This window comes from Sinocyclocheilus rhinocerous, unplaced genomic scaffold (assembly GCF_001515625.1).
Source record: "Sinocyclocheilus rhinocerous isolate Xijiao unplaced genomic scaffold, SAMN03320098_v1.1 scaffold584, whole genome shotgun sequence".
NCBI lineage: Eukaryota > Metazoa > Chordata > Actinopteri > Cypriniformes > Cyprinidae > Sinocyclocheilus > Sinocyclocheilus rhinocerous.
Genome location: NW_015630348.1, coordinates 3,432,358 through 3,458,779, shown reverse-complemented (window position 1 = coordinate 3,458,779; position 26,422 = coordinate 3,432,358). Strand labels below are relative to the sequence as shown.

Here is a 26,422-nt window from a genome sequence, read left to right as displayed (position 1 = left end):
GCGAGCTGTTGGCATTTAGAGAGCACTGAGGGCGGGCATCAGGTGAGCAAGCTAGTGAAACATTGCACGCGCAAAAGAGAAGGACTGCATACATCCAGAAACGTATTTTAAATGCAAAATTGATTTCCATGCGCTCGAAATACTGTCTTCTTTGTGAGACAAACATTTTCTCCACAAAACTCAGTTCGCGCACGTGCAAAACGCACTTTTGCGCACTCAAAATATGATCTTTTGCGCGCAGAATTGTGGCAGAGATGTAATCCCATAAATCTGGCCCTATGTGTTACAACCATGTCAAAAATCTGAATGAAAACAAATCAATGCGAAATACATAATCAATACAGACAAATTCCATTTAAGGTCATTCACAGTTGAAAATCACATGGGTTCGGAACAACATGAATGTGAGTAAACAACAAAATCTTCATGTTTGGCTGAACTAACCCTTTAATTCGGCTGTGGAAGTGCAGTGAAGCTAACAGCCCAGTGTGACTGGTTTGGTTTGACTGCAGCAAACGATCAGGGATGTGCTCCTCTGCCCCGACTAACTTCCCTGCCAACTACCTAAATACACACAACCACATGCACACATGAACACACAGATCAGCCCTTTGCCTACATACTGTGCTGCCAACTGTCTCAGCTCACACCCTGCTGCAGCTCTTATCTGTACTACAAATAGACCAGAGTGCACACACACACTCTCTCTCTCTCAGCTTCTGTGTCCTTTTGTCTTCATCTGTCTGTCTCCTCCTCTGTCATATGCTTGATTTCTGCTCCTGCCTTTCAATGTCTTATTTCATTTCCCCCTTTCCTTCCTAATATCAATCACTTACCATAGCACATTTCTTCCTCTTGTCTTGTCCTTTTTAGTTCCCCAAATTTGTCTCTTCTCTCTCTCTCATGCTATCTCTGGTTTCCCCCAACACACATCAGTGCCGTCTGCATTAGTTGTTCCTGCTTAAAACAATATTTGTTGTTTTTATTCAACTGTCACCAGTTAATGTTTCACAGGGGTCCGTTTGCGTCTGACTGATTGTGTAAAATGTTCTGGGATCATAGGCTCACAGAATGCCAGCAGCCTTGACTAAATTCGATAAGAAGATGCCTGAATATTTAAAACACTCAGAGACATAACACTAAATATCACTGGAGACAAATGAAATGATAAAAGTGTGCTTCAGTGATCTGATGGCTTACAATATTCATTTATTTTTTTAATTTGCAATATTTATCACAAATTGTTTAATATTATCTGAGCAATTTATTACCGCTTTCTACCCAGTGAAGATTATTTTCATTGCCACTTGTTTTTGTTCTTGTATCCATTTATACATTTACTTAATCATAAATTGCCATCAGATTGCAAACTGTCACTTATTTGCGGCATTATCTGATTCACATTATTTCTTTATTGAATTTGGCTGTTAAAACATCTCTGACAAATGAAAAGCATGCTAATGAGCCAACATTATCAGACAGGCATCATTCATTTTTATTAAATTGTTCACTCTGGCTTTGCATGTTCACATTTGATTCTCGACGTGCTTTCAGAAAACTCTCAAGCTTTCCATTAATTTCCTTGCTTTTGTGCATTTGTGCATTCTTAAACTATACTACTTGATCTAAGTGTCGGCTAAATAAGAAAAGACAAAAATTTTATAGCTAAAGATGCTTCCATAAAAATGAAAAATGCACGTCTTTGGCAGCGCTTTGGAAAATCCCTTTTATTCACTTTTATCTGATAGTTCTGTCCTTCACAAAATATGAGCGATAGAGAGCATGTGCTAAATGAGGTGACACATTATTTATTTCCGACATTGTCAAGACTGGCTTTGAACTTTAATAGAAAATGAAATTCTTGTCAGATGTTTCAGATGTGGTATCTGCAGTAAGAGCGCAGAGGAAGAACTTCATAGCCATGGGAATGGAGATTGTACGTGCATTTATAGGCTACTCCAGAGTAATGACTGGAGGACCTCGAGATTGAGGGGGTGGGAGAATAAATCCACTGGCATTTGATGATCTAGACTCGCCATACAGGGGTGGATTTGCTTGGACATGACAGAGTAAGTGCTCTGTACTGACAGCCTTTCATCTGAAGAACAGACAGCATATCAGAAAGGCTGAACTACTGTTCTGAATCTCAACACACAATGTCCATTTCAAGACAGCGCTTCTCAGAGGAAATTGTTTGTCTTGTACTTGCCGATCTGTGTTTGTGACCTCTCTTTTTCTCTCAAACAAGAAACCACACTAACCATTCCCTGAGAAACCCATTTAAACAACTACAAAGACATACGTGTATAACAGCAAACTCCATTTGACCTCGCACCACAGAATCTGTGACATCATCTGCGCTTCCTAGTAACACTTTTGATTGGATCTAGCTGATGGAGGTTTCAGCGGATTCAATTAGGAGTCGTCCTAGCCAGGCGGTGGGGTTAACCAGGACAGCCAGCGCCACCGTCATTGGCTGAAGGACACCTGGTGGGTGAATGTGTATCGACTTTCTGCTATTCTCCAAGGCAGCCCCATCCTGCATGTGGGTTCTCTAGTCTGCTGTGTTCTGAAGTTCAATTCAGAGCTTTCTCTGGCAGCTTTCCTAGCAGCATGACATGAATGCACTTAGCACTCCTCATTACGGTCTCTATAGAGGCTCTTATATTGTTGCTAATTCACAGGCTGTCCTGGTAAGGCAGTGAAATTCCCCCAGTCTCTCACCTAAAGGGTAAGCTAAGGCAGGGAAAGTGCAGAGCATTGCTAAAAGCAAAGTTTCACCCCTGCGTTGCTAATAGTAAGCACAGGGACCATTGTCCACTCCCTGCTGTGTTGAGAACACCTCTCTTGTGCTGGGTTAATCTTGTCAGTTCTGGATGACACACAGAATTTTGCTAGAGGTGCAGGGTGACCCTTCTAGCCACGCAAACTCATTTTCATACATTGTTGCATTCTGAAATGGGTCGGAGTGCTATTTGTTGCATTGTCCAAGTTGCCACAAGGGGCGCTATATTGAGATTTATCATTAACCGAAGACATTATAGAGCCAGTTGCCTCAATTATGGAGATGTCACCTGTTTTTTCTAAGTCATCTTTGGAAAAAGATATTTGGAAAAGAATTTGAAACAATATGTGTTATGAAAAGTACTGCACAAATAAATGTGACTTGATATGCTGGACCAGCCTGAAATGTTTATTTTAATTTATTAAACATTTTAGCATGATTGAGCTAAAGAAATATGATTTGTTACCAATGTTGTCTTATTTTGTTGCTGATTTGACATACACTAACCATTCAAAAGTTTGGGGTCAGTAAGTTTTTTTATTTTTAAATAATATTGTTTGACATTAAAGACGTTTATAATGACAAGATTTCTATTTCAAACTTCTGTTCTTTCAAATTGTTTATTCATCAAAGAATTCTGGGGAAAAACATAATAATTCTTGAGCACCGAATCAGCATATAGGAATGATTTCTGAAGGAAATAATGTGACACTGAAGACTGGAGTAATGGCTGCTGAAAATTCACCTTTGCCATCATAGGAATAAATAACATTTTAAAATATATAAAATAAAAGTTATTTTTAATTGTAATAATATTTCACATTATTAATGTTTAATGCATAAATGCAGGGTTGGTGAGCATAAGAGATTTCTTTCAAAAACTTACCCACTGCAAATTTTGAACGGTAGTGTATGTTGTTGAAATGTAAGCTTGAATTCATTTATTCTCCTTTTAAGCAGATAGGAGCTCTATAAATTGCCTATATAGAAAATATTTTCAAGATGACCACAGAATAAACTATACTTTACTTTTGCTATTGCATTTGGTGCTGCTAGATACATAGAAATGGCTCATTTCAGCTTTAATTTGGCTTTAGGTTGACACAAGGACTCAAGCTGCAGTGGACCGTAAAGCGTTCATACTGTATACTTTCGGGCATGGCATGTCAGTTGTATGCCACGTAATCTGTGGTGCATGATGAAGATCTTTTTCATGTTCTGTTTTTACCATGCCACTTGTGGCAGGGAATGCAAACTTGCAAGGAGTTTGGGTGACAATACCCAGGAGAGGCGTTTATGTCATAAAAATGCATGTGACAAATGAAGTGAAAGGGGAACAGATTCTCCTCTGGCTTTGTCATGGAGAGAGAGAGAGAAGAGTGTGAAGCCAGGAGGCACAGCTTCGGCGTTGCATGATAATTTGCCACCCAGGTTAGTCGCACACGGTATCTGAAATGTCAGGGTAGGATAACAACATGTGATTTTTAGGTTGGAGAAACTGCTCTAAGGTGTCTCTTATGCAGTTGCTGAGTCACAGCTGTCATCTTCTTTTCCTCTGCCAACCGTGTGCTATTCCGTTCCTACGCCTCTTGTGTTTGAAGCCACTGTCCTTGCTACAGCAAACAAATTGCAGTGCACAGTGACTTTGCCTTTGTACGCCTTTCTATATGTTGTGACCCGTGCTCCGTAATATGACATTTTCATTTCGCTTGCTCTTTCTTTTCAGGTTGGCAGAAATGGAGAACCAGAGCTGTTCCTTTTTCACCGACAGTCTCTCTCCAGATGAAAGTTTGTGAGTACACCACCTCCCACACACACTGGAATCTATCACGGCCGCTAAGTCCCCATGCATGGGTGTGCGCATGGCCATGCATGCATGCCTTCATGTTTGGTGTGGCTGGGCAGTCACATTAATTAAAAAGATAATGAAAATGACCCATGGCAATGTGTGTGTTCACCCTCCGTCGTATTAAGTCTGTGTGATTAAGGAGCACAACAATAGGGATGAATAGAGCAGGCTTGGATGCTGACAGGAGGGAGAGAGAAAGAGAGAGATTGGGCTATTGAAATGCTACCAAACAAGATGTTAAGAGCTGTAGGCCAGCGGACAAGGAAAGCCACTGAAATAAGAGCATATATAGGTGAAATTAGGTGAGCCTGCACGAAATCAAAACTAATAAAAGAGGTCAGATCATCACAGCCCAGAGACATGGCTGTGCATGTTTTGTGCTGGAAATGGCTCTGTGAGTGAGAGAAAAAAGGAAATTTAAAGGAATAATTCACCCAAAAATAAACTCGTCTTCATGTCGTTCCAAAGCTTTATGATTTTCTTTCTTCCCTGGAGCACAAAAGAATCGCTTTTCAATGCAATTACAATGAGTTATCCAGCTTTAAAAAGCATGCAAAAGGACAATTAAACCAATATAAAAGTGGTCCACATGACTCATGCGCTGTATTTCAAGTCTTCCGAAACCATACGATAACCATTAGGAACACACTGAAATTTTTGTTATTCAATCCTAATCTTCATCGCAACTGTTAATTGTGACCAGATCATTGAGCCGTTTTGTGAACGGGATCAAATGATTCTTTGAAAAGGTTCATCTAAGAATAATTCATAGTCAAACTCATAAATGAAGAGAATTAGTATTTGTTGGGAAGACTTGTAGAATAAAATAATGGGTATATTATAAATTAATATTAGTATTTGTTTCACAGAGTAAAAAAACACAAAAAAATGGGCTTGGGCGTAGCTGGACATTTGAGTCTGATGGGCCAAACCGAGTTGATTTGTTCAGTCACACTTTTAAACACAGTGTTTCTATTGTAAACCTAAAATTTCACACTCTGTGTAACTCAACATTATAACACATGAAAATGCACAACACATGAATTGCTGCGCTTAACTTAGCAATTAACATGCTGAAAATAATGCACTATAAACATGTTTGTCAACTGTCTCAAAAGTGTGAATTACATATTGCTTAACATAAAACAGACATCTGTTGGGCAAGATTCATGTTCACAAACACTGTATATTTAGTAAATCTTACTGAAAATAGATGATTAAGAAGTTTATATTGTACAAATTTGTGTTTAAAGGGATAGTTCGCCCAAAAATGAAAATTCTGTCATTAATTACTCACCCTCATGTTGTTTCAAACCCGTAAGACCTTCGTTCATCTTCGGAAATATTTTTGATTAAATCCGAGAGCTTTCTGACCCTGCATAGACAGCTATGCAACTGACACGTTCAAGGCACAGAAAGGTAGTAAGGACATTGTTAAAATAGTCCATGTGACATCAGTGTTTGAACCGTAATATTATGAGGCTACGAGAATACTATTTGTGTGCAAAGAAAACAAAAATAACAACTTTATTCAACAATTTCTCGGTTGAACCACTGATGTCACACGGACTATTATGTACTACCTTACTATGTTTCTGGGCCTTGAATGTGTCAGTTGCGTTGCTGTCTATGCAGGGTCAGAAATCTCTCTGATTCCATCAAAAATATCTTAATTTGTGTTCTGAAAATGAACGAACATGATGGTGAGTAATTAATGGCAGAATTTTCATTTTTGGGTGAACTATCCCTTTAATATTTTTTGGAGAACTGTTCTTTTAAAAGGCAGAGAGAGACAGTGCGTCAGTGAGTAATGTATTATATCTGTTTGACAGGGCATAATGTGCCATTTCGGTGGCTTTTACCAAATCTTCCTCATCCAGCGGTCTGTAAATGGCCTTTGTTTACTGATGGCCCATGTAATGGCACCTGTATAATTACAGCAGAGTGCATGAAAACAGCTAGTTTTTTATTATTGATGTGACTAATGTGAGAGCCGTTATTTCAGTCCTTCCTGTGTGTAGTGGTAATTTGTTTTTGCTCCTGTATGCCTGTATTTTAGCTGTGCCTATTTAGCTTGATGGCATGGAGAGCGCTTGGATCACCAAGAGTGTGCGTGTTTGTATGATCGCCGCTTGTTCAGCATCTACACTGTTGTTTGTTTTATGGATGATGGTGTGCGTTAGTCTGTGTTTGCATACACTCTAAACACGCCATCCGCAGTTTATGCAAAATATGCGTGCATGTGTTGTGTTGATATGCCACTGCTGCATTGTGTGCATTTGGCTTATGTACCTGCTGCTTTGTGTGCACGCTTGGCGCTGTGTGTGTGTCGGTCTGCTGCTGCGTGGCACTGCTAATGTGTTCAGTGTGCACTGTCTCCTGTGTGGGGGGACTCAGGGATGAAGATCAGTACCTCCTACGTCACTCCAGCCCCGCCCTCGAGCAGGACTCCCCCCACGGCCACCTGCTGGCCCACCTGGACTGCCAGGACAGAGAAGAGCTGCAGCACACCCTCCAACGCCTGGAGAACGAGAACAGGTGAGGGCACAGCCAGGGGCACGTTCACACTTGAAGCTGAAATATGTAAATTGTGCGGTACTAATCTGAATTCCAAAAATAATTAGAATTTTAGATTTTTGAAGAACATGGGAATGATATTTAACCATGCAAAAGTTCCTGCCAAGATGCTAAAGGGGTTGCTAATCGATGCTTTTTGGTTGTTAGTTCAATAAAAGGTTTATAAATAAAATGTATACACACACACATACACAAACTAAATATTACAAATATATAAAATTATATAAGAAATATAATAATAAAACAACTCTAAATATTTTCTGCACTTTTGTCTCCAAAATAAATGCATCTTATTTTAAAGATGTTTATAAATACTGAAATAATTTTGTACAGAAATTAAACTGTACAATGGTTTCACTGAGGGTTATGCTGAACTTGTTGTTTTAAATAAATGGGGGTAAAATGATTTGTCTTTGTAATTGTGACTCTTGGCTTCTGGCTGTGATGGACTGCACTTTGTGTTGGCCCTTTAAATTTCACAGCTTTCCAGAGGATTAAGATACTGTAGAGATAATCGTTTTTAATTGGCTGAGATAAAATGTGTTGCTGGGAAACTGTAGACATTATTATGATTGTGATGTGGTGTTAGTCTGGGTCAAAAACAGTAATCTGAATGAGGTGTGCTCTTTAGACCTTAAAACTGGTTCAAACATCAGCAGAAACACAAAAACGTCTATTAGGTCCACCATTTTATTTCATCCTAGAGGCTACTCTTACACCTGTGAGTCATTTATGAGTTTTGTCTTCGGCGTAAATCCTGACCTTTAAGTCATGCTCTCATGTGGTCTTGCTTTGTTATAGGTGAGTAATAGGTCAATAAAGCAAGATTAACTGTTAGTGTCTGCAGGGGATCTGCAACCTTAACCCCCTGAATAAATCAGTCATTATTGGGATACAAAGAGCTGAGTGATGGCTGCTCTGTTAAACACCCATTTTGTGTTATTTCTTTTTTTCAATCAATTTGATTTGATTTTAGAGGGTTATAATAACAATTTCCCAACAAGAATATATATATGAATCCCCCAACCCACCCAAATCCAACTGAACTTACGTGCTACAAATAGAGAAATAACAAAATAATAAATATTTCCATATACGACAATACAGAAACTGGAATATAATAAAATAAAACAACTAAAGAATAATTATTTGATTATTTTCAGCAATTCAAATAATTATCAAATTATTAATAATTACATTCAGATCATTATAAGCAATTATTTACGTAGTAATTATTTAAATAGTTATATATTTAATATTTAAGGTATTAAGGTATTTTGTAATAAATATGTAGATGAAATGTATATTTATATTAAAAAACAACATTTAAAAATGAAATTTAGAAGGGGAAAAAAACGTTTTCTGTTTAAAGGGATCATGAACTGAGAAATCAAAATTCCCTTGTTCTTTTGATTTATAAGAGGTCATTGTGCTATAAAAACATTCTGTATGTTTCAGAACTCAAAACTTTCTAATCTAAAAACAGCTTATATTGAAGCCAGTCTGCCAAAGCGACAGGTTGTGGAATGTGCCACTTTATGACGTAATAGTGTGGCTAAACAATGCCTCTGCAGAAGATGATCAACGCCTGCTTCTGCATCACTGCCTGTTTAGCTCCACCTACCGATTCACACACATAGTGTAAATAACGAGAAGTAACAATAAACTTTATTTTTAATGAAGTGCCAGACCGTCAGTTAGAACTTGGTCCTTACAAACAAGGCACAATTCGATGCATGGTTTTCAGAAAGATTGAAACTAAAAGATGATGCTGTGCCAATACTGTATATTGAATCCGTCAGTAATGTCGCAACACACGTGTGAGTAACTGTTTTTTATTACGTTATCGCTATAGCCTTGTCTGTTAAACAGATTGTTTTATATGTACTGAGTATTTATGCGTTTTAACCTAAATCACAGCAGCGTCCATCTGTGAAGAACGTAGACTATCAAACATACACAAGCCAATCCTAGCAGTGGGTGTTTACTTCCGAGTCTACAATCTGCCACACCTATTCCAACAGAGCGTTCTGATGAGGGGGGTTAAAAACAGGACAGAAAATAGCCTATTCTAAATTATGATGTAAAAATCTTGATAACATTATTAGTGGACCTCAGAGAACAGTACAAAATAAAAAAACAGAGGCAGTTCATAACCCCTTTAAGATTTTTAAGATACAAAATGAATTTGTATAACTGAGAGTATGTAATTCTAAATTGAGTAAAGAAACTTGATTATATCACATTTGTTTAATGTAACAACTTTTGTCTAGCATGTATAATGACCTAAATCTAAATGATGATGATGATGATGATGCTGTTGTCTCTCCCGCAGGGTGCTGCAGGGCGAGTATCGGCGGCTGAAGTGGAAGCATGAAGAGGCAGCATCTTCACCCCAGCTGCTGGAGTCGGGTCCCGGTTCACCGGCCGGTCAGCAGGACGAGGAGCTCCTAGCCGAGGCTCGAGTCCTTCGACAGCACAAGACCCGCCTGGAGACGCGCATGCAGATTCTAGAGGACCACAACAAGCAACTGGAGTCCCAGCTACACAGACTCAGAGAACTACTGCTGCAGGTGAGATATAGCCTAAAACATATGCCTGTATACCTAAAAAATGAGAAGTATGCCCACAGTGAGTACTAAAGTGTGAGCCAGAATAGATTATTATGATAGAAACATTGAAGGTATGGCGCGTAGGGAGTTGTATGATTATGTTACCGCTGTACAGGGAGGACATGAACAGGTAAATCAGGGCCTTCTGCGCTGGAGACTTTCATGTTAAATGTTTATGGGTTTGAAGGAATGTTTTGAGCTTTAAAAACAGCCACTGTGAGAGAAGTAAAGATGGGCTTACAGAATATACTGAAAAGGGAGGTAGAGGGGAGAAAGAAGACGTATTTGAAGCTCTCGGCAAAAAGAGTAGGAAGACGACTGAACAGAGGAGGATAGACCGTATTATGGACTGCCTTGATGTACCACATGTAGAAGGGTAAAAGCGAGGCAAGAGATGCTTACTAATGCAGGTTCAGAGAGGACAAGGAACCAGGGAACTAGAAAAGACTTGTCTCAGGTGAAAGGAGAAGAGATGTGAAGACAGAAAGAATTTTTTTAAGAGTAGCTATTATTGAGACCTGAAAAGAGATGGAGGACGAGAGACTGTAGGAAGACATACTAACTTCTGGTGAATTGCTTCTGGTAAATTACAAAGATGGGAAGGAAGAGTTAGAGAGAGATTATATATGGGGAAGAACACCATTGATGGAGATGGAATCATACAGGTGGAGTGGGTAGAAAGCAAGTCATTTCTTGAGCTGACATACATAGAGCTTAAGGAGCGGGATGGACAGAATAGAGTGGGCAGAAAAATGATCCTTTTCTTTAGCGAAAGAAAGACAGAAAGCAGGCCGAGGAGGGAAAAGAAAAGCTCAGGCGGTGCTGAGTGAATAGGATAAGAGGTGGTTGTGCAGAAAAAAAAGAGAGGTAGTGCTGCAGAGATATGATCGGCAGGCTGGATGGAATGAGAGAGCAGAGCAAAAACACTGAGGCTGTAGCTGTAGGTGAAAAGGAATTAGATGGAAATAGAGGGAAGGAATGGGGGGGAGAGAGATCGACTTAACCTACAAAAACGAATGAGAGATGTGTCATGGGGGAAGCAATAATGTGCTGGGATTATGGAGATTCTGCACCCCTAGAAAGTCGCTGGTAAAGTTACAGTCTTACCTCTGTGGACATCTCTGTAAAGCGATAAAAGAGTTTAACTCAGAATAAATTTGAGGTATTCATGCAAACAGCCTCATTTCAACTCATCTGCCTGTGAAATGAACAAAAAAAGAGTTTCTTATCAGTTCATCCCTCAAGAAAATACACAGTCTTTGTAATGTATGAAAAAGGGGTCAAATCCCTGGTCGATAAACGCCGAAGTTTGGAGTTTTGGCAGCATTTGAAAACTTGTAAAACTGTTTTTCTCATCAGAGAACCCATCAATAATGTTTTCAGTTTAAAGCATGGTTAGGCTAGCATACTGCATACTGCACAATATATACTGTCTAATATTTATTAGTATACAATTATGCACATCTGTTGGTATACGCATGATATGTACAGTATACATACTACACAATTTTTATATATTATATATTTAATAAGTATTTTAAAATAACTTGTTTTATAAAAAAATAATAATTAAATTACATTTAAAAATGAAATGAGATTTAGAAAAAGAACTATGTAATATTGTTTAAAAGGGCTTGGTAAGATTATTTGGTAACACTTTAGTATAGGGACAATTCTCACTATTAACTAGTTGCTTATTAGCATGGCTATTATTAACATATTGGCTGTTTATTAGTACGTATAAAGCACATATTCTGTATGACCATATTCTACATACCTAATCCTACCCAATACCTAAACTTAACAACTACCTTACTAACTATTAATAAGCAGCAAATTGGGAGTTTATTAAGGAAAAAGGCATAATTAATGGTTTGTTAATAGCGGGAATTGGACCCTAAAATAAAGTGTGACTGATTATTTTTAATGTTTTGAAATAAGTCTCTCAACAAGGCAGTGAAATGTACAGTAAAAACTGTAAAATATTATTGCAAATTAAAATAACTGTTTTCTGATTTAAAATGACTGATTATCTACTAAACTAATAATGGTTTGAAATGTATTTGAAATAGAAATCGTTTGTAGCATTATGAATATCTTTACTGTCTTTTTTGATCAATTTAATGCATCCTTGCTGAATAAAAACAAAATCATACTAACCCCAAACCTTTGAACGGTCATGTTCATACTGCAGAAATGATAGACTAATGTGGTTGGATGCTATTCTGAACTGTTTTCATAAGGGTTTCTTGCTCTCTTATCATTTTGTCATGTCTACAAGCCCAAAGACGACTCGGAGGCCAATGGCTCAGATCCTTCTTCTCTATCGTCTCCTGTGTCAGGGGGTGGCCACCAGGGGGAGCCTCCCAGTAGAGAGACCACAGACACAGAAGCTGCAGGTAACACCCGGAATAACCTTGCAGCTTTGCTGTCTTCCTGCCAACATGGACCCATAATGGGATTCAAAGAGATGTGACTTTAAATAAGGCTTATATGTTGCTGTAAACTTGTGATGCTTTTAGTTGAGCTCATGTTTATTGTACACTCTAAAAAATGCTGGGTTATATTTAACCCCGCATTTTTTAGATTGTAGCATTTAATGTTGTGTAGGTGAAGATTTGGATCATGAGCAGGACACCGTACTGCAGCTGCAGCAGGTAATCGAACAGCTGAGGAACGTCTTCCCATCTGAGCCAGGTCCATGAGGAACCTGAAGCAAAACTCAGAGGCCTAAAATTGTGCAGGTTTGCTTATAGTTTCATTATTTTGGAATTATATAAGCTTACATATAAGGAGTATTTCACCTTGTGTCATTTCTATCGTGAAACACGATAGAAGTTTAGCAGAATCTGTAAGTGAATGGGGATTTATACTACTATAAAAAGCACTAGAATTGTACTGCAAACATGGCCCGTATGACTCATGCACTGTATTAAAAGTCTTCTGAAGCTGTATGATATGATTTGAGTGAAAACCAGAAAACCAAAAGTTGCTAAATTCTCAATTTAATTAATTTCTCTTTCAAACACATCTCCTTTGGCTACAATACACTTAGGAACCAATGATGTTGGACCTAATTAATTTCAAATCTTGCATGAAGCATTTGAAAGCTAAATCAGTAAGACATTCAGCAAAAACAACTACCAGTCTGTTCCTGGCAGTCTTCAGAAGCAAAGAAAGTCATACAGGTTTATTTTTGGCTGAACCATTTCCTTAAAATATGTTTTATTTTAGTACGCGATGCAGATGCAGTACTTAAAACTCAACTAAAACTACCTGCTATCCAGTGTGTTAAAGGGAACTACATTTGAAAACTTTTTTGATCTTTGCATTTGATGTTTCAGCTTTCTATTGATCTGTCTAGATGATAACAGCCTTCTTAAATTTTTCAGGCGTCGTATTGCTCATCTTATTGTGGGCAGGGTCTTGAGAATGCAGGGCTGGCGAATCCATGGACAGACGAGGCGGCAGCGAGAAGAGTTTCAAGACATCCTTCTCAGCCTGCGGCCATTTGCCAATCCCAAAGAGCTGTGGGATATCTGAGTGCTAACTAAACAAACTAAGGTTTACATGGTGCCAAAGGCCTGCACTGATCCGAACACTGTGCTAACCCGTGTCGTAATGCAAAGTGTGTGGCTTCATCAGTACAGCACAAGAACCACAAACAGGACTTACACCAGGGATCCTCAAATCTGGCCCACGAGATCCACTTTTCCTGCAGAGTTTAGCTCTAACCCTAATCAAACACACCTAAGCATACTAATCAATTTCTTCAGGTTCATTAGAAAATCACAGGTAGGTGAGTTTGATCAGGGTTGGAGCTAAACACCGCAGCGCAGTGGCCTTCCAGGGCAAGATTTGAGGAACCCTGACTTACACCATGCAAAAGTGGGATCTCACCTTGGGTATCCCTTTGCCAGCAACCTCTCTGTGTGTACGGTTTTTTTTTTTCATTTTGAAAATGGTTTACTATTTTCTGTGACTCACTCATGCACATAAATACAAATATACACATATACCGATGGTAAGTCATGCTTGGCAATGCGTGGCCCTTGTTCTGTGAAGCAGAAAAGAGCAGATTCCCCTGAACTGTGAACAAGCTTATTTACACTGTAAGGACGACACGTCTTCATTTATTTATATGCCAAAGTGCCCATGAGCATTATGCCCCTGCCCTGATATTCTTTCTTTCTTTCAAATAATAAATGAAAGAGAAAATACACAGACACACACTGCAAAAATCATTTTCTTGATCAGTATTTTTGCCTTGTTTTAATCACAAATATATAAACATCTTTCAAACAACATTCAAAAGTTTGGGCCAGGAAGATATTTTTTTCTTTTGGAATTTCTGTTCATCAAATAATCAACTAATTATTAAACAGCACCAATGTTTAATAATTATTATTAAACAGAACTGATAATAAGAAACGTGTCTTGAACACTATAAATATGCATATTAGAATGATTTCTGAAGGATCATGTGACAATGAAGACTGGAGTAATAGCTGCTGAAAATTCAGTGTTGTCAACACAGGAATAAATACATTTTTAAATAAACAGTTATGTTAGTTTGTAATAATATTTTACAGTTACTGTTTTTTAAATAAATTCAGCCATGGTGAGGATAAGAGACTTCTTTAAAAAAAACATAGAAAACATCTTACCAACCCCAAACTCTTCAAAGCGAGAGTGTATTATGAGAGAGTATTATGTAACAGAGAACAGCTTATTTTTCCTAATTAAACTGGCAAAAAAATGATTTCTTTATTTAAAAATATGCCTGTTTTGTTTTTAAAAACTGAGGTGAGTTTAAATTATTTTCTGTGGTAACAGACATTATGCAATGAATGTTGACAATTGAGCACAACTTTTATTGAACCCAAACCATTTTTAACTAAATGTAGTGAGATTTATGCTTAAATCAAGGAGGGAAAAACTTCATTAAAAATGTATTGACTGAGATCACATCTAATCCTAAAATTGCTTCTCAGATAAATGTATCTTGTTTTTAAGGATGTTTAGGTATTTCTTTTGGATAACATGACAAAACCTTGATTAATAAATAGATTATTTTTGCAGTGTAGCCACTCGTACAGAAAGGATCTATTGAGGAGATGAGCATATTTCTCAGCTGTTGGTTTTCCGGTCACAATGGGAAAGGTCTTTCAGGAATGAAGATTTGTAGTGTTGTTTTGTTGTCAGAGCACTCGCCGTTAAATTACAGCTGTCCAGCGTGGCATGAACAAGAAAGTAGATACCCAAGGAGACGAGTCGATGCCAGATTCGGCCCTTTTCACTTTGGCTTGGGAAGGTCTTTTACACTCATTTTAAACCCAGCATAGCTCTTATTATGCCTTAAGACTTCAAAGCTCCCACTTATTTTTTTTTTCTTCTAAAGAATACCAGCCCTACATCTCACTGTCTTATTGTCGTCTTCCTGATGTAAGTATTTTGTTTACCAAATGCTGTTCTCCAGATCTCAGCATTTCCAAAATCTAAGGAAGAAAATGAAAGTGAGTGTGTGGAAGGATTATTTTACATTATGCCGAGGGAGGAGGACGGCAAATGGATCACGCTCTTTGTAAACAGAGAAAAAAGGCTTTTTTTGTGGAGTGATTTACTGTGGGGTGTCAGATTTATATGAGCAGAGAAGATGCTGGGGGTGTAGTGACTAGAAAAGAGAAAAAGATAGTGAGCGGGAAGAGATACGGCGTGAAGGAAAGACTGCAAATGGGAAAGAGAACAGTGTGTAAATATTCACGGTGATGGGTTGTGGCACTGCAGCCCCTGCAAACAGGAATGAGATTATTGCAGCTGAGAGAGCAAGAGATGTTCTCCATTTGTTTTGGCAAGCATGTTGGAAGTATAGCGATTCCTCGCTCCCCCCTTCTCCATAAAAACACAAAGTGACCCCTGTTGCACTGTAGGTTTTTTGCTTGAATCCCACTGTGGCATCGCCGGCTTTCTTTCGCACGCATTGTGATCTCATTTTACATCACAGTGGTGAGCTGTCTGTTTGTTTTGATGCGGTTGCTAAGGAACGGTCCCCAAGGACACGGCGCTGCAGGTTGGTCTTTAGAAAGGTGGGGTGACTTCATAATGGAGGAGATACAAATAAACATATGGAGGAAGAGAGAGAGGGGAACTCGGGTCCCCTCCGCCCCATATGCCTGCCTTTGTTTAACTTGCATGGCTCCTCATTAAGATCAACATCTGGTGTTCTATCCACAGCGACACCCATTTATCATTCCAGTGCTTCTTCGGGACAAAAGCACCTCACACATACAAACGCTCACATTGAAGTATGCGCATTGCGATTCGGTTTCTTTCTCCAGCTCCCTCTCTATTCCATGCCAAACAGTCTCAACTAATTCAGGGCTGTGAATGTGTGGATTGTCTGAAGTCATTTCAACACTTTTTTCCCAGTACAATATCCAAACATCCTTGAAACAAGATACATTTAGTAAATTTAATATTATGACTTGTTTTCAGAGATAGACCTATACTTTACAATTAAGTTCATTTTTTTACCCAATCTTATCTGAAAGCATATTTGACATCTTAAGTAAAATGGCTACAATGTGAAGAAATTTGAAAAAATGATTCAATATATTATCTGAAAAGAAGTAATAAAATCATACAAAATTGTTTTTCAAATAAATGAATCATGTTTTAAGTATATTTAGATATTTTTAATAGAAAGCAAGACAAAATGCTGATTAAGAAAATGACTTTTAAGCCTGTAGAAAGGGAGATGATTTATTAAACATTTTTGCAAATTATGATATGTAGAGCTTCAACATGGTAGCAAATCATGTAGCATTATGTAATACATGGAAATTCTTCTATATGCATACCATTTGCAAAATATAATAATTCTCCATTCTGGCATATACTGTATGTATATCTATTATTCCTTAATATGATCTTTTTAACTCAGAATTGCTCCCTTGTCTACTTTTAGAAAATGAGATGTGCTGAATTTTTGAGAAGTGTTAAATTACAGAAGGAAATATTTTGTGGATTTGACAGCATTGCTAAGGGCTGCCTGAGCTATATTTAGCCATCTGCCTCATTAACAAATACACTCATTATTTTTGTTTGTATGTAGCAGACCTTTGTGTCACGACCCCAATACGTCTCTGGCTTTGCAGGCTTGTTTGTAATATTGAACTACACAACTGGGCATTTACTGGTTTAACCTCTGAACCTGTGGCATCGCCATTACACACCATGACATGTTGTGTTGTTTTCAGGTCAAATGACCTGAATACAAATATTACGTTTTATTTGTGTCCCTGCAATATATGCGTTGTTTTTTTATGTTTTGATTTTCATGTGCAATGCAGTTTTATTTTTAATTATTAACACCATAATTAATGTCTTAGTTTTTTGTTTTTCGTGTTTTTAATCTGTACAAAATGTGAAAGGAAGGCGTTTTAAAAATGAACGAGTTACTGGCTGCTTTCTACTCATTGTGTACAAAGAAATACATTTTTATTTGTTATACACCTGGTCTGGTTTGTATTTTTTTCAGATGATGGCATTTAATCTGTTTCTTTTTCTGTTTGCATTTAATATTTTTGGTGAATTTCTCAGGTTTTGCAGGTGATGCTCCTGTTGGTTCCTCAACATTTGTCTTCTCCATCTTAAATTCAGTAGCTTTCCTCTGTTTCATCATCTCCAGTCGTGTCCCTCAGTCTTTCTTCCCTTGATGCTCCACTGCTTGCATCTTTGTCTGGCTTTGCAGGAGATTCATGTATTTCATCTGTGATCTCATCCTGGCCGTCATTTTTCTTTGTAATGTCATTGGTCAGTAGAGTTTCAGTGGCCCCGCTATCTGTCTGTGATCTCTGTGTACTATCTCCCAGCACATTGATTTGGACTGAATACCTGTCTTTACCTACAGCCGCAGGTTTTTCTTCTGCTTCTTTCAGGTTCAGAAAGCTCTCGTCCTTTTTGTTCTCGCAGTTTTTCTTCTCATCCTGTCCTTCATCTTTATTACCTGCTTTGACACTGCAGCTCTCCTCTGATTTGTCACCGCAGCCAGATCTTGCCAGTTGTCCTTCATCGTTCCTTCCCAACATTTTACTCTCATCCGCCCATGTCACTCCTTTCTTCATCTTCATTCCTCTCTTGGTCTGCGCCTTCTTTTCCCACTTCTCCTGAGTGCTTGTCCAGTAGTTTTTGTTTTCATTGACACACTTCACTCTTATGTTCTCACCCATCTTCTTAATCTCCTGTTTGACGATGGGTTTGAATCTGGGATCCAGTTGCATGACCCTATTGAAATCCCTGTGGGCCTCGTCTTCGTTACATAATGCGGCGTGAGCTTGGGCCCGCTGGTACACAACTTTCATATTGTCTGTGGTGGAGATGAAAGTGAGAGAGTGAAGACCAGGTCTTGCCACATTGCATTGGCTTCCTGATAAATAATTAATTCAAAAGTAAACAACAGTTTCACTCTTTACATAGGGGGCTGGATGGAGATACCAGGGAATAACTCAATATATGGAGAATGATGCAATTGGTTCAACTTCCTGGATCCACTGACAAAGTGAAGCATTGAGATGTGGCCGCTAAAGGAAGAGTGTAGTAAATGCTAACTGACATAGCCCAAGGCTGTTTTTACTACAGGCAATAATGGAGCAATTGGCCGGCTCGGATTGGGTGGTGAAGAATCTATATCTGCTGCTGCTGCTTAACCTAAACAACATTTGTGTCTATATCATGGTGTATGCCTCTATGGTGTCTAATGCTGGGTACACACTAAAAGATTTTAAAAATCTTATAAGATCTTCAAAATGTGAGAGACCACAAACATGAGGGGAAAAAATCCTAGATTTAACCGTTTTGCTCCTTATAGTGTTTGGTGTTTTCAGGGTTCCCCCTACACATCAGGATTTCTGATCGTAAATATTCAACATGTTGAATATTTACGATTCGTGATCGGGGCGCCTCCGACGTTCTTCCGAGCAGATTCAGTCACTCTTAACACACCTCACACCACAGGAAAATCTGATAAGATAATCTTTAGAACCACCAAGATAATCGGGACATTACCTAGGATTGTCGGAAGGGGAGAAATCTGCCTAAAATCAGCCCGATTATCTTGTGGTGTGTACCCAGCATAACCCTGCTCCTGGAGGCAGCAGAGCTTAGCCTAACCTTAATTAAACACACCTGAACCAGCTAATCAAGGACTTTAGGATCACTAGAAACTTCCAGGCAGGTATATTGGAGCAAACGTGTACAGGACTGGAACGTAGACTTCCAGGAGTAGAATTGGACACTCCTGGTCAATGTCTATTTCTGCAGTAAATGAGTGTATAAGCTCACCTTTATGTTTCTTCAGCAGTTTAGAGTTGAGATCCACCACTTCTAGGTATTCCCCAAGCTCCAGCTTACACTGACTGAGGTTTAGACAGAGTGGCAGACGGACTTTCTCTAGAGATTCCCAGTCTTCTCCTTTATGTTCCACCTCAAAAACACACAGAGGGATGGATATGGCTTAGTGAGCGCTGGGTTGCTGATTCCCCATGGGAATTTTTTAAGCTTCCCTGTCGTTCCTGCTAAGCAGTTTTTGGATCCCATTGTACATCTCCTCTGGGATATGAGAAGGTATGAATTTACTATATTTTATATGTTCTGAGGAAAATGCGAGTGGTTGTGTGGTTGATAAGGTGTTTTGAATATGGATATTTTTGATATTGTAGTGTTTCGTGTGGGTGTTTAGTCCATGTCTCTATTATATTGTCTTTCATATGGTTCAGGTCACTCCATCAAATTCGAAAGTCTGATGAAAAGTGACCGTACACTTCTAAACAAGCCACATGATTTGAGACCATTCATGACAGTAACTCAGAATTAATACTTATAAGCAAGGGGTTGTTCAAATTCCCAGCCTTATGTTTACGCAGTAGTAACAGTGATGCTTGCCATTAGATGGTATCACTTGGCCATAAGAATGATCTAAAATGTGCAAACAAAATATAACCTTTTTCAGTTTGGCTCATGAATATTCTTCAGACAGTTTTACATTTGCCCAGTAGTTCTCAGATAAGTGGACACTAGCTGTTTTGGATTACCACTATCACTTGCGCTTTCAGTTTAATACTGAATTAAGAGGCGGCTTCATGGTTTTAAACTCCACTTTTTATGTAGCTGGCTACAATTTCAAATCACAGCTCCTGGTATATTATGATTTTTTTTTTTTTTTTCAAAAAATGGAGGGGCTTGTCCTCAGTGCCTTCTATAGCTATCAAGTATATAACAAACAAGGGATGCACTGATGATCTCTACAATCAATCCTATACTGTATTTTCATTCGGCAAGCTCACCTTAGTTTGGAGATGGTCTACATACTCCAGAGCCTCCTTGAACTTAGCAGTCGCCTCAGTGTATTTATGCTCTTTCACACTGAGATTGCCTTCGTCTTGGAGCAGCATAATTAGCCGTAGCATCTGCTGCCAGTCCTTGCCCTCGGTCAGAGCTGTTATCCTGTGATTGGCCTCGGCTGCCGACTCTTCACTTTTGGTGTCATGCTTGTTTTCCTCTGCTACAGATGGATTCTTTCCCTCCTCAGCATCTTTGACCTCTTCAGGGGACTGAGAATGTTCCCCTCTGCTTTCCTCTTTTGCATCCATCTCAGAGATGTCCTCCTTCTCTGGTTCCTTTTCTCTGTCTTCCAGGATCTTCCAGTACCTTTCTTTATCCTCCCAGTATTTTTCTTTCATTCTCTCAGAGAGAAGATTGAGTTCTCTTTGCACCAATCGAGACAGTGTGATGTCTAGGTTGGCCACCATCTGGAAGTCTCTCCTGGCCTCCCTCTCGCTCCACACAGCCACATAGGCCTTCGCTCGCTTGTAGTAGGCCTTCACACAGTCTGGAAAAGATCAATAATGGGACTGTAATTTAATTTTGCTTTCTGTTTCTTACTTACTGAGGCTGCATTATCTTTCTGAACGCTGTGTATGTGCATTCATATCCATTTATTATCTTAAAAAGTGCTGTATTTTGCTTTCATACCATTAAAAAAGGAACCTTGCTATACATACACTGTTGATTTAGCCCAAGTCGGACACCAAGTGCACACACCTAATCTTTGCTCTGAGTGGGCTCAATTTAAACAGACTTCCCCCAGCCAACGCCAGCCTCTGGCAAAAACAGCAGATTCTGTGAGCACATTTCAAAAGGATGTGCTCATCAGGTGACATACGAGAGAAATGTTAAAGAGAGCAAGGATGGAAGATTTTAACCAAAACAGACAACAAGGTGTAGTTGACACATGGGGCACGGCAGAATGAAATGAATAGCTAGAATTAGAGGGGATGGGGGAATGGGAGAAAGTGTCCTCAAAGTGGAACTGCAGGAGGCCGAAGTCACTCTGCCGGCTGCATATGCATAAGGCTCATTAGGAGAGCTACCCGCTCTGCCTCTGGAGCCACCGCGAGAGACGATACATCTGTCACTTCACATGCTTCAAGAGGGCTTACACAGACCAACTCCTGTCCCTACTCCTCATGCAGCCAGCCAAGCTTAAACAAACCAAAACCACCGAGGACGAAGATTACTATGCATGCTGCCAAGTGTAATTATGAATGTGAATGCAACTGGATTATTTATGATACTCAAAAAGCAAAGGGCTAATTCTCATGGTTGTCAGTAGCTAATGTTATAGGGAATAGGGTATGTTCATACCTCAACTTAAATGCAATGTAACTCTCACTAATTTGCACAGGTTGTCATTGTCTGTGGATCCAGTGACTTTTTAGGGGAGTTTGTTTAATTTCCTGTTAGTAATGCATTACAGAATTAAATGCATGGTTAAATTTATTTAATTTTATTTCATTAAAAAGAGTGATGCAGGAAGGAGTCCTAAAAACTGGAAACAACTTAGTCAGTGGGTATGCTTAAATGTCTGAAATAAGGTTTGTGGTTAACACAAGATGTTTTCATGTTTCGTTCTGAAAATTTATTCTATGATTTTTAAGCTTTTACATGTCTTGAAAAAAGCGGTTGCTAACAAGTGGCTAAATGGGACAGCAGAGGTTGTCAGGGACATTAAACGTAATCTACTCACTATCAGTTTTTACTGCCTTGTTGTATGTACTCATGGTCTTGCAAACAATTCTAACTCAAACTTTGCAACTTGTAGCTTTTAAATAAATTCTGAAAGCGTTTCCAGAAGCTTATTGTTGGTGTAGTTCTTTTATGGCCTAAGTTAAGATTTTTACTTATGGTAATTGCATTTGAGCTTCCAAATTCATAAAAATTGTGTTCATTTGTGAAGATTATCTTGATGAACATAACATGTAAAGACCCGTTCACACCAAGAATGACAACTATAAATGTAACTATATTAGCGCCAACACCAGCAGATGATATTGTCTGTTTATTCTAAGTGCATGCTCCTTTGCCGCTTTAAAGGAATATTTCACCCAAAAATGAAAATTCTCATTAATTACTCACCCTCATGTCGTTCCAAACCCGTAAGACCTTCGTTCATCTTCGGAACATAAATTAAGATATTTTTGATGAAATCCAAGAGCTTTTTTGACTCTCCATAGACAGCAAGGGTCCTAACACGTTCAAGGCCCAGAAAGGTACCAAGAACATCGACAAAATAGTCCATGTGACATCAGTGGTTCAACCGTAATTTTGTAAAGCTACGAGAATACTTTTTGTGTGCAAAAAAGGACTTTATTCAACAATTCCAAAGGTGTTACGGGTTTGGAACGACATGAGGGTGAGTAATTATTGACAGAACTTTCATTTTTTGGTGAACTATCCCTTTAAATTGTCGAACTTGTTACAGCAGGACTGATTCTGATTGGGTGTCAATGTTTTTTTTTTTTTTATTCATTAAGACTGAAAAAATTGTTCTGAAAAGTGATTCCAACAATATTGTTCCTCTGTTCATTTATCATTATAGCTGTGGTGTGGATTTTTAGAACTATATCTTTATCGTTATCTTTATAGTTATCGTTCTTGGTGTGAACATACCTTAAGAATCATGAAGTTTTATTGGTCATAGAGCTTATTTTCTGCAATAATCCAAAAGCTGGATTACTGGCTTTTTGTCAAGTGTGATGCTAATTTACAGGTTGGCCTACAAAAATGGAGCACAAAACCAGTCTTAAGTTGCTGGGGTATATTTGTAGCAATAGCCAACAATACACTGTATGGGTCAGAATGATTGATTTTTCTTTTATGCCAAAAATCATTGGGATATTTGGTAAAGACCCTACTGTAAATATATCAAAACTTAATTTTTGATTAGTAATATGCGTTGCTAAGAACTTCATTTGGACAACTTTAAAGGTGATTTTTCTCAATATTTAGATTTTTTTGCCACCTCAGATTCCAGATTTTCAAATAGTTGTATCTCGGCCAAATATTGTCCTATCCTAACAAACAATACAAAAAAACAATGGAAAGCTTATTTATTCAGCTTTCAGATGATGTATAAATCTCAATTTCGAAAAATTTACACTTATGACTGGTTTTGTGATCCAGAGTCACAAATATGGTTTCCCTGCAGCACTCTCCGTATAGGGCTACTTTTTAATGGCTGTCAATTGTAAACGACAGTGTAGTTACAGCATCTACCAGCAGGGGCGAACTGGGTCATGCTAACAAGCAAAACCTCAACCATTTGGTTTATGCTAATAAGATGGCCTACCTTTGTGTTTGTCCAGGAGCTCTGTTGTATGTTCTATGACTTCGTAATATTCCTCCAGCTCTAACATGCACTGGCAGTAGTTGAGTACAAGAGGAATGATAAACCTGTCCAGATTAATGTAGTCTTCATCTCCAGGCATCTCCTACAGAGGAAGGAAAACAAACTCAGGTGCACTCATCGATGTCTGAATGTTTCTTATTAGTTTCTTCACAGCCCCCTAATAACCTCCATGTCATTTTGTTTTTCCTTTACCCTGGATTGGACTGTCCGCAGCAGAACCACAGCCTCCTGGTACTTTTCTGCAGCTTCATGGAACCGACCCTGCTTGACCAGAGCGTTGCCCAAAAGATGTAGCGAGGGCACGACCTTTAGCTTCTCATCCTTCTCCATCATCCAAGACTCCCGCTGGTAAGAGAACGGGTCGCCCACCTGAGGTAGACAGAGAATTGGAGCGTGCTTGTCTCGCTTGGTTGAGGATTGAAAACATGGTCTGAGAATTGGGAACAACATTTCTTTCCTGGCGTGTAGCACTTGATTGTGTAACATTGTTACGCTCTGTTTGGGTTGCAGTGAGAAATCTGTTGGAGGTGGAGGAGTTGAACTAGAATGAGTGTATGAGAGTGTTGTTGTGCAAGGGTGCGTGCATGTATTTGCTTGTTTTCTTGCACTGTGTGAATACACCTGACCCACCGAGATTAGTTCCATGATGAAGATTAGAGGCTGAGGTGTCCTCATTAGCTCATCAAGCTCTGGAAAGCCTGTCGAATGGTAGTGAAACAAGTTTCCCATGCCACACGTGTGTCTTTGGCCCTCTAGAGGGTCCTTTCCCTGAGCAGCCAGTCGCATCCCTTTTGACACCATGGGATAAAGACCTGTGTGCTGCATAAAAAAAATAACATCACATGCCAGTGTTTCCTCCAGAATTACCTAAGATTTATTTGCTTGTTTTTGCTTGTAGACTCTAGGAGAACCCGAAATATATGTTCTTTTTGCCTTTATTTTGTGGTACATATTGTTTTAACTGCACCACGTTCAATATATGTGGCAAACTCACAATTTCTTGATTTCTTTTGCCGTGGTGCTTGATGCAGTAGTGGGGAGCAACTTATTTCTACATCAACCATCTAACCAGAATCTTTAGTCTCATTTGACTTGCAGAATGGATTATTGATTTCCTTGTATTTTTTTTTTTTTTGTATTTGAGTATTTAGAGAAAACGGCAAATGTGAATGTTTATAGAAAATGTAGGAAGCAACCAAAGGTGAATAATACATCAGACACATTCTCCTCCATTCTTATGTGAGGATTAATTAAGATCCAATTGAAGCGGATGTGATTATACCTAAAGGGAAAAACAGTGGGAGGCACAACAAGAGGTTTAGTTTGATTTCAAAGACTTACAATAGCATCACACCAAAACTCCGCCACCTCTCCAATCCTCATGGAGGTTAACAGCACCTCCCACACCTCCATTTTGAACATCTTCCCCACGAAAATCTCTGTGGGACGCTTATTTTTGCGACTGTCGTCAATCACTGTTCTTTCAAAGTTGTCCAACAGAGTCTGAAAGTGGAACACCAGCTTTGTGGGTAGGAAGGCAGAGGAAAAAAGAGAATAAGAACAGGATTAAGAAAGAACTGAGATATTTTTTCTGCTTAGTACACCATGCACATCTTGTAACTTGCTACTCTGTATGGGTTTATATGTGGTTGGGAGAGAAATGCAGGGTTTTTAAGCAGGCCAGAATGTATTTCTCCTCATGCCATCCCAATACCTTCATGGTCCAATTTTATCTTCATTATAAGACATTTAAATGTGTTATTTTTGTTTTTTAAAGCATGTTGAAACGGATACCTTGATGGAATAGAACACAGAGTGAATACAGAGCACAGCTGGTAAATGGAGAGATTAATGTTGGCATTGTTGTAGAAAATGTGTGTCATCCTCTCCTGGCTGAGGGCCCATGTGGCTGGACAAGTAGGGGGGGAAAAAGTCACCTGGCAGATACGCCGCTGTCCAAAACGATAGGATGCCAAACTTCTGTGCAATTATATGCACCAAACCTTTTTATCATCAGTAGAATCAAACTACAACCATTTCTAATCAAAGCAAATGGTTAGACAAGAACCCATCCAAACGTCCACTCAAAAGCGCTATCCAGGACCATATATACACCTTACCTTGGTTCCCTTCGGAAAATGCGGCAATGGTCCTTGACCTCCATGCAGAATCTTCTTTTTTACTCCAGGATGGCCAAGCAAATACGCCTCCTGCATTTTAAACTCTTTAGAAGAGTGTTTCTTTTTTAAAACAGACCTGATGTCCTGTAGCCTGTGAGCGCTGGTCCTTGGCAGTGTTAATTAGCAAGCTGAGGAAGGGAGACAAATCACACCCTGCAGCCCAATGCTGCCTGACTGCTTTCTGACAGATGGCTGGATTACCAGGTTGAGGATAGCCACTTTAATCTGCCTTGGCTAATCCTTCAACCCCCTGAATCTTCAGTATAATCCCCTGTAAGAAGTGAAGGGATGGGTGACCAGAGAGCGGAACTCAAGAGTATGTCGAGATCATTCTGGAAGGCAATAGAGTTCAGTAATCCCAGAAAGAGTTTGCTAGTATAATTTAGTGGGATCTACTGCAGACAGAATCATCTAGAAGTCTCTAGTATGATTTTCCAGTTGGTCCTTGGCAGTGTTAATTAGCAAGCTGAGGAAGGGAGACAAATCACACCCTGCAGCCCAATGCTGCCTGACTGCTTTCTGACAGATGGCTGGATTACCAGGTTGAGGATAGCCACTTTAATCTGCCTTGGCTAATCCTTCAACCCCCTGAATCTTCAGTATAATCCCCTGTAAGAAGTGAAGGGATGGGTGACCAGAGAGCGGAACTCAAGAGTATGGAGACAGTCGAGA

The 26,422-nt window shown here is 39.0% G+C and overlaps 2 protein-coding genes across 3 annotated transcripts in view; one reads left to right on the top strand and one right to left on the bottom strand.

Annotated features, from left to right (window-relative positions):
* The window catches only part of LOC107740174 (dystrophin-related protein 2-like), a 46,153-nt gene extending 32,101 nt beyond the window's left edge, over positions 1-14,052 (top strand). Inside the window, exons 19-24 of the mRNA XM_016552521.1 lie at positions 4,512-4,577; positions 7,032-7,172; positions 9,547-9,784; positions 12,105-12,222; positions 12,434-12,567; positions 13,216-14,052. Coding sequence (XP_016408007.1) covers positions 4,512-4,577; positions 7,032-7,172; positions 9,547-9,784; positions 12,105-12,222; positions 12,434-12,528 — 658 coding nt within the window. The 3' untranslated portion in view covers positions 12,529-12,567; positions 13,216-14,052. The remainder of the gene's footprint in view (positions 1-4,511; positions 4,578-7,031; positions 7,173-9,546; positions 9,785-12,104; positions 12,223-12,433; positions 12,568-13,215) is intronic.
* An 850-nt stretch (positions 14,053-14,902) lies between these two features.
* LOC107740154 (aryl-hydrocarbon-interacting protein-like 1) lies at positions 14,903-25,986 on the bottom strand. 2 transcript variants are annotated; one of them, XM_016552487.1, is made up of 8 exons: positions 25,691-25,983; positions 24,912-25,091; positions 24,201-24,389; positions 23,763-23,939; positions 23,511-23,652; positions 20,167-20,711; positions 19,166-19,307; positions 14,903-18,191 (listed from the first exon to the last, which is right to left on the bottom strand). In XM_016552487.1, exons 1-8 carry the CDS (start codon positions 25,784-25,786, stop codon positions 17,482-17,484), a joined length of 2,181 nt encoding a protein of 726 aa, XP_016407973.1. In that variant the 5' UTR covers positions 25,787-25,983; the 3' UTR covers positions 14,903-17,481. The 2 variants fall into 2 exon arrangements, with proteins under 2 accessions (XP_016407973.1, XP_016407972.1); XM_016552486.1 differs by having other exon boundaries at positions 23,763-24,389; positions 25,691-25,986.
* Between the last annotated feature and the right edge of the window lie 436 nt (positions 25,987-26,422).